Raw genomic sequence first — 7,718 nt, 5'->3', positions numbered from 1 at the left:
TCAAGAGTCATGGATTTAACCTAATCATCCGAGAAGCCACCACAGGGAATGGGGAATTTCTTGAAATATGCTCGATGGATCATGAGCAGAAACCAGATGCCATTTTGATGCTGATCTGATCAGGAAAGCACTTCTGTTTTCCCTCCCACCCCCACCCCAGCAGTCGAGGTTGGGGTCTGGAGTCACATTGCTTCCCTTTACATGAGTGCTCAGGCTTCCTCCCTCTTTAACCATCTTCGACAGCTCACAAAGCCAAGTCTTCAATCCACCTCCGCCTTGTATGGTTTTCACCACCGCGGAGCCCCATCAACCTATGGGCTGTAAATCAGCCTGGGTGGGAGCAAAGTTCACACCTACTGCACTAAAACTATCAAACAGTAATGCCAGTAACATGTTGTGTGTTGCCTAGTGAACACTGGAAGGACTAGGTTCTTCTCCTTCATGTTAACAGATGAATCTGTAGCCTTACATAATTTGCAGAGTTCCACTAACAGGTCAGGTCAGGTCAGGTACATCAGAATCAGGCTTATTATCACTGACAAGGGTCATGATATATTGTTTGGTGGCTATACATAAAAAAAAGTTGCTATACAGTGAGTTACAATAAAAAATACAGTATATAAATATAGTGGTCAGTGGAGCAAAATAGTGGAGAGTATACTGATTGGTTGCATCATGGCCTCATGTGGAAACACCGATGTTCTTATACAAGAAAAGCCTACAGAAAGTACAGTAATGGATACAGCCTACTCGATCACAGGTAAAGCCCTACCCACCACTGAGCACATCTACAAGGAGCAGGGTTGTAGGAAAGCAGCATCCATCATCGAGAATCCTCACCGTTCAGGCTATGCTCCCTTCTCGCTGCAGCCGTCAGGAAGACAGTACAGGAGCCTCAGGACCCACATCACAAGGTTCAGGAACAGTTATTACCCCTCAACCATTAGGCTCTTGGACCAAAGGAGATAACTTCACTCAACGCAACACGGAACTGTTCCCACAACCTGTGGATTCACTTTCAAGGACTTTCTAGAACCACATGCTCTCGATAGTTATTGCTTATTTATTTAGCATTATTATTTTTTTTGTATTTGCACAGCTTGTTGCCTATTCCACATTGGTTGTTAGTCCATTTTCTTGTGCTTTTTCATTGATTCTGTGCTGTTTCTTTGTATCTGCTGTGAATGTCTGCAAGAAAAGGAACCTCAGGGTTGTAGGTATTTGGTGACATATATGCACTTTGATAATAAATTTACTTTGAACTTTGAATTTCAGGTTCCTTGATGGCAGTAATGAGAAGCGGGTACATGCTGCATGGTGAGGGACCTTAATGGTGGCTGTCACCTTCCTGAGACACTGTCTTTTGAAGATGTCCTCATGTCAGAGCTGACCGAATCTACAACCCTGTCTAACATCCTGTGATCCTGTGCATAGAACTCTCCAGTGATGTAATGAATCAGAATGCTCTTGACAGTACATCTATAGAAATTTGCTAGAGTCTTTGGTGACATACCAAATCTCCTCAACCTCTTAACGAAGTATATGCATGTTTAGAAGTGCACGCTGACTGGTAATTCCATTCTTTTTTGCCTCTTCTTCTTAACCCTTGAAGTTTACAGACCAAAATTCTGCCTGTCTCAGTCTGCTAGCAACCATTGTTGGCAGAATTTCAGATGGTGAAGAGAAAGTGTCTAGGAGTGAGTTGGATCAGCTGGTTGAGTGGTTTCACACCAATAGCCTCACCCTCAGTGCCAATAAGACCAAAGAATTGATTGTGGACTTCAGAAAGGGTAAGGCAAGAAACACACACCTGTCCTCAGCAAGGCTTAGAAATGGCAAGAATAGACAATTTCAACTTCCTACATGTCAACATCTCTGAGTATCTATCCTGGGCCCAACATGTTGATGCAGTTATTAAGAAGGCATGACAGCAGATATATTTCGTTAGGAGTTTGAGGAGATTTGGTATGTCACCAAATAAATTTGCAAATTGCTATAGAAGAACTGTGGAGAGCATTCTAACAGGCTACATCGTCATCTGGTATGGGTTGGGGGAGTGTCCCTTTACAACAGAAATGAGGAGGAATCTTTAGTGGTGAATCTGTGGAATTCCTTGCCACAGATAGCTGAGGAGGCCAAGTCATTGGGTATATTTAAAGCATTGGGTATTTTTAAAACAGAGGTGGGTAGCTGTATAATAACAAAATGTGTCAAAGGTTATGGGGAGAAAGCAGGAGAATGGGGTCGAGAGGGAAAATAAAACAAGAAATAAAAATGAAAGGGATGTATGAAGGAAGGATGAGATTGATCTGAAAGTAGATCAAAAGGTTGGCACAATATTGTGGGCTGAAGGGCCTATACTGTGCAGTGGTTTTCTATGTCCGATGTTCTAAATCAGTCAGATAAAATCATGGAGCAGAATTGATGGACCAAATGGCCTACTTCTGCACCTATGCCTATGCCTAGTTGACACTTTGTTTCGCATTTCCGTGCAGTGTAGCAGACCATTCAGCCTATCGAGTCTATGCTGTCTGGCAGAACATGTCCATCGTCCCAGTAGCCCACTTAATTTTCTACAATCTGTTCTGTTTCACATACTCATCAATGCCACTCGCCTCTCTCACCAGACACCCACAGTGAGGGTAATTTACAACACACAGGATGCTGGAGGAACTCAGCAGGCCAGGCAGCATCTCTGGAGATGATTGGAGGGTAAATATTTGGCCCAAGACTCTTCATCAGGACTGGAAAAGAAGAGAAAAGAAGCCAGAATAAGAAGGTTGGGGGAGGGGAAGGAGTACAAGCAGGAAGGGGATAGGTGAAGACAGGTGATGGGGAAGGTAGGTGGTTGGGGGAAAGAGGTTGAAGTGAGAAATTGGAAGGTGATGGATAGAAAAGGTAAAATACTGAAGAAGAAGGAACCTAATAGCAGAGGAAGTGGAGCATTGGAGAAATGGAAGGAGGAAAGGCACCAGGGGGACATGGTAGGCAGGTGTGGAGATGAGAAGGGGTAAGAGGGGAGCTAGAATGTGGATTTTTTAAAGGAGAGACGAGAAAGGAGGGAGAAAGTACCAGAAGATGGAGAAATTGAAGTCAGTGCCATCAGCTTAGAAGCTACCCAGATTGATCATGAGCTGTATCTCCTCCAACCTGAGAGTGGGCTGATCGTGGCAGTAGAGGAGGCCATGGACTGAGATGTTGGAATTAGATTGGGGAGGGGAATTAATAAGGTTGGCCCCCAGAAGTCCTTCCTGTTGCAAACGAAGTGAAGGTGCTAGACAAAGCAGTCCCCGAATCTAGGTCAGGTCTCCAGAGATGGAGACAGAGAGATTGAGAAAGGGGAGAGGGGTGTGAGAAATAGACCATCCCTCCCCTTTCAGTGCAGGGTGGAAGTTGGAGGCAAAGTTGATGAAATTGATGAGCCCAGTAAGGGTGCAGGAAGCAGCATCAACGCAGTAATCAACTTCTGCCCTTTTTTCCTTTTCCAGTCCTTGTTCTGGCTCCCTTTTTATGCCTTATCTTCTCCTCACCTGCCTAACAAATCCCTCTGGTGCCCCTTCTCTTTCCCTTTCTCCCATGGTTCACTCTGTTCTTCTTCTTCTTCTTCAATCCTTTACCTTTTCCATCTATCACCTGCCAGCTTCTTACCTCATTCCCCCTCCCACTTCACCTGGCTTCACCTATCACCTTCCTGCTTGACTCCTTCAACTTCCTTTCCTCTTCCTTTCCAATCCTGATGAAGAGTCTTGGGTTGAAACATCTACTCTTTATTCCTCTCCAGAGTTGCTGCCTGACCTGCTGAGTTTTTCCAGTGCTACAACAGCCAATTACCTCAGCAACTACTGTAGCAAGTCTTTGCAAGTGGGTAGAAATGAGCCAGGGGCGGAAACCTGTGCAGTCATAAAGCGGACATGCAAACTCCACATACATAGTACTGGATGTCAGGACTGAACCCTCTCCCTCCGATTCTGCTACACTGGTATTGGACAGATATCAACCAGAAGAGTACTGTGAACACCCAGATCTTTATTGTTGCCATAGATAAAGCAACGTTTATTTCTCATACAGAATTGGATCTGTGCAACCCTCTTTCTCAAAAAGCAGTGGAAACACTTCTTTAGATGCTTCTGAGCACAACGAGAGACAACCTTGATCTGAAAGGCGACCGCGGGTGGTGTGGAAGCTGTGACATTGTCTAAAAGCTGAAGGAGGTGCAGGAGGTGATCTCTCCCGTATAGTCTGCCACAGGTGTCATGAGTATGCAGAGGACCTTGGTTGAACTTTCCAGGCGGCATTTGCCACACTCCCCGAGAGCTACCGCCAGACTTCATCTCAACAAACACCAATGGGAAGTCAGCGTGCTTGGGATTGTGATCCCGTTCCTGAAAATCCAGTCCGGAGAGTAGGACTCGAAGCGGGTCCATTCCGGTGAATCCATGATGGGCTTTGTACTGACCCTACTGAGGCAGGGGTTGGAGCGGACGGACGGGCGGGCGTTGCCACTGCCTAGAGTAGAGGCTGGAGGGGCGGTGCGGACTTGTGGTTGCACCGTGGTGAATAGAGCAGCTCAGGGACGGTGCTGCTCCGATCCAGGGACTCTGAACAAGTTGACGGTGGCAGCGAGAGCGGGAGGGCGCCGGGCACAGAAAAATGCGAGGCAGCGAAGCGTGGCCGGTTGGCTGGCGGCTCCTCATTCACGTACTTCTGCTCTCCTTCGCTGTGAGTACAAGGGGGTCGCTTTCCATTCTTCCCCGAGCATGTGAGGGCAGTTAACGTGGCGCCCGAGGGACAGCGGGCTCCCCTCCAGTAACAATCCACAAAGTTTGCAAACTTCTCCAGAAGTTGGAGAAACTCTGAGCTCAGCCTGTCCCAGGGAGCCGAGCGATGCGGATACTTTAGCAGAGGTTGGATCAGCTGTATGCCCGATTTCGCATCAGTTTCCAGAGTGTATTTGTGTAAAACTGCTACCAGATAGCAGCAATGGCTAATTTTATCCAAGTTGGAACCATTGCTATGTCTTAAACCTATTCATAGTTTCGTCTAAATGAGTCGATCTCCGTTATTTCTGCAGAAAGATTTTTTGTTATTGATGTCTTCGATTGCACCTCAAAAGAATAACTCGCATAAAGGTTTAATAACAAATGAAGAAACTTTAAACTGAGGTGTTATATATATATATTCTTTAGCGTCGTACAGCTTCATACTCATAGGACTCGAAACACTCACTCAAACACGGGACTTGCTGCTCCTTACTGGGTTAGAGTCGAAATATCTTTGCACTCAGTTGCTTCCATCACCCAGCTATGATGGGAGCGGGGACCCTACAAGGTGACTTGTAGCGGGAAGTACTGTCTGCTTTACAGATTCTGTGAACCTGTTTCAGAGTATATTTCTTTGGTTTAACTCTTTCAAGTGAATCACAGTGCTAGACTGTGGAACAATTTCATTCCCTCTTCCCAGTTTTGTTTCAGCAGGCTGATGGAATTGGTGCAATGGATGGCCATTATGCTCTCTCTATCTTTCCCTCTTCGTATTTGATTTGCCAATTTCCCCAGCTGGAATCACCAATCCCTTGGTTTGCTCCCTGTCTCATCTGCCGTTGTGTGAGAAATTGCCCATGTAGATGGGGCTAGATTGGATACGCTCAGTGAAGATTCCCACACCACTGCGTCGTGTCATTTTTTGACTGCCCCTGTGGTCAATAATCATCACCTGACATCTTGTACTGAATGAATCAGGCCATTGTCAGAAATATGGAAAAGTCATTCTTTTCCCTTCCTTAACCTAATTTGTACTTAACAGAGTGCAGTCAGGCTGTTTCGTTTACCACTGAGCCACAGGCTTGGATTCATTTCTGACTCTTAGAACAATTTCTTAGAAACATTACACTCTGTCTCTGCCTGTCTCTCTATGCTGCCTATAACCACAATAAATTTGACTGCACCAATATTCTCACAGCTGGCCGCCTGTCCTCCAATACCGTTGCACACTCCACATTTCTTCTGCTGCACACTAAGGCCTTCATGTGTATCACACCTGCATTTAATTCTGCACTTTCCCCTGCCTTAGTAAAATGGAGGAGTACAGAAACCTTGGAGGATTGTAAGGTTGGAGTTTTTGTAAATGGGGAGATGTGGAGCCATTGAGGGGTTTGATAAGAATGGTGAGAAGTTCATAGCATCTGGATTGCTGCATGGGGAATGACTGTGGGTCAGGAACTGGAGAAGTAATAAATAGTATTAATGTTTTCTAGACTAATTAAAACCCTCTCGCCAAAGTGGGGAAAGGAATGGCATAGGTAAAGATGCACTGAGACTAATCTTGGTAGTCCTTTAATTTTCAATCGTCTGTCTTGTTTTAATTTTGATTGTGATGGTGAAAGGCAAATCAAAAAGCTGGAAGTTAGATAACTGTGACTCACACATTCAACCCACAGATTAGGGCAGAGCATTATCGTTGCCCTACACTCTGAGAAATGCAGACGAGAAAATCTGCAGATGCTGGAAATCCAAGCAACACACACAAAATGCTGGAGGAATTCAGCAGGCCAGGCAGCATCTATGGAAAAGAATTCAGTTGACGTTTTGGGCTGAGACCCTTCAGCTGCTGAGAAATACAGAATTCCTTTCAGACCTGAGTGGCTGATGCTCCCTACTAGAAATGTGAGATTATTTCTGGTTTTGAGCTTCATCGAATAGACATGATCTGATGTAGACTCCTGCTCCAGGACTGGTGTCTGCTGAGGCATTGCTGGGGAGAGAATGGATGAGAGGCAAAATGTGTTGACGGAGCTGATAGTGAGGTTGTGTGAGAAAACAATTGAAAATTCCCATTATATTGATGAGCTCCTCCTTTTGTGCACATCAACAGTTATTTTATTGAGGAATCTAAAAGATATTGACTGAAGACGGATTTCAGCTGTTCCACCATTAGGAATGAAAGGGAAAAAAAAGTGGGGTGCTTATTAAACCATTTACACCTACTCTTTGAACAGAGGCCTATGACCAAGAGCTGGAACAAGCCATTTTCAGAGTTACTGTAATTGAATCTCTTTCCATAGATGCTGTATTTTTAGAAAATCTAATTTTACTGTACAACACTTTGGGCTGTATTGTGCCTTAGAAAGTCAGAGTTCTTGGCAGTGTTAGGAACAGGGGTAGGTCATCATTCCGTTCCTTTGGAAATTTTGAAAGAGTTGGCAACTTAGCTGTTTGAGCACCTTCTGCTATGCAGTTAAATAAATAACGGTTGACATTTGCATTCTCACATGCAGAGAGCTGATTGGCAAGAAATAAGAGCAGTGACAGTGAAGATTTGGGTATTCTCCAAATAGACTTACATTGCCCAGCATAAAGAATGTACCTGCAGTAGGTTGGTGCTAGTCCCTCCCGAGTGAACTGGAATGGGATTGAGTTTGCAGGTACCAGGGCGGGGACAATGTATTTGCCAGTGAGCTGTGTGTTGTGAAAGTATGAAAGCAGCATCAAATTCAGTATTTCCCGAAAACAAGAGGAAAGTAGCTTGCAAAATTCAGACTGAAGATTGACCAGCTATGATTTGTGGTTTGATCAGGACCATTTAGAGAACAATTGTATTCTTTTGCTACTTTGTCCTCCCGAAGTGTAACACACTTGTTTGTGTTAAACTCCATCAACCATATTTCAGCCCATTTTTCCAACTGATCCAGATCCCATTGCAGCCTCTGATAGTCTTCTGTG

At 44.8% G+C, this 7,718-nt stretch overlaps 1 protein-coding gene across 7 annotated transcripts in view; it reads left to right on the top strand.

Annotated features, from left to right (window-relative positions):
* Positions 1-4,500: 4,500 nt before the first annotated feature.
* hspg2 (heparan sulfate proteoglycan 2) overlaps positions 4,501-7,718 on the top strand; it is a 551,229-nt gene continuing 548,011 nt past the window's right edge. For 4 of the 7 annotated variants that reach the window (XM_072245063.1, XM_072245064.1, XM_072245068.1 and 1 more), the window contains exon 1: positions 4,501-4,719. In XM_072245063.1, the coding sequence (XP_072101164.1) occupies positions 4,651-4,719 (69 nt within the window). In that variant the 5' untranslated portion in view covers positions 4,501-4,650. The remainder of the gene's footprint in view (positions 4,720-7,718) is intronic. The other 3 variants (XM_072245066.1, XM_072245067.1, XM_072245065.1) reach the window with 1 other exon arrangement.

The sequence above is a fragment of the Mobula birostris genome, chromosome 27, assembly GCF_030028105.1.
Source record: "Mobula birostris isolate sMobBir1 chromosome 27, sMobBir1.hap1, whole genome shotgun sequence".
Classification (NCBI taxonomy): Eukaryota; Metazoa; Chordata; class Chondrichthyes; order Myliobatiformes; family Myliobatidae; genus Mobula; species Mobula birostris.
This window is presented reverse-complemented; position numbering and strand designations above follow the sequence as displayed.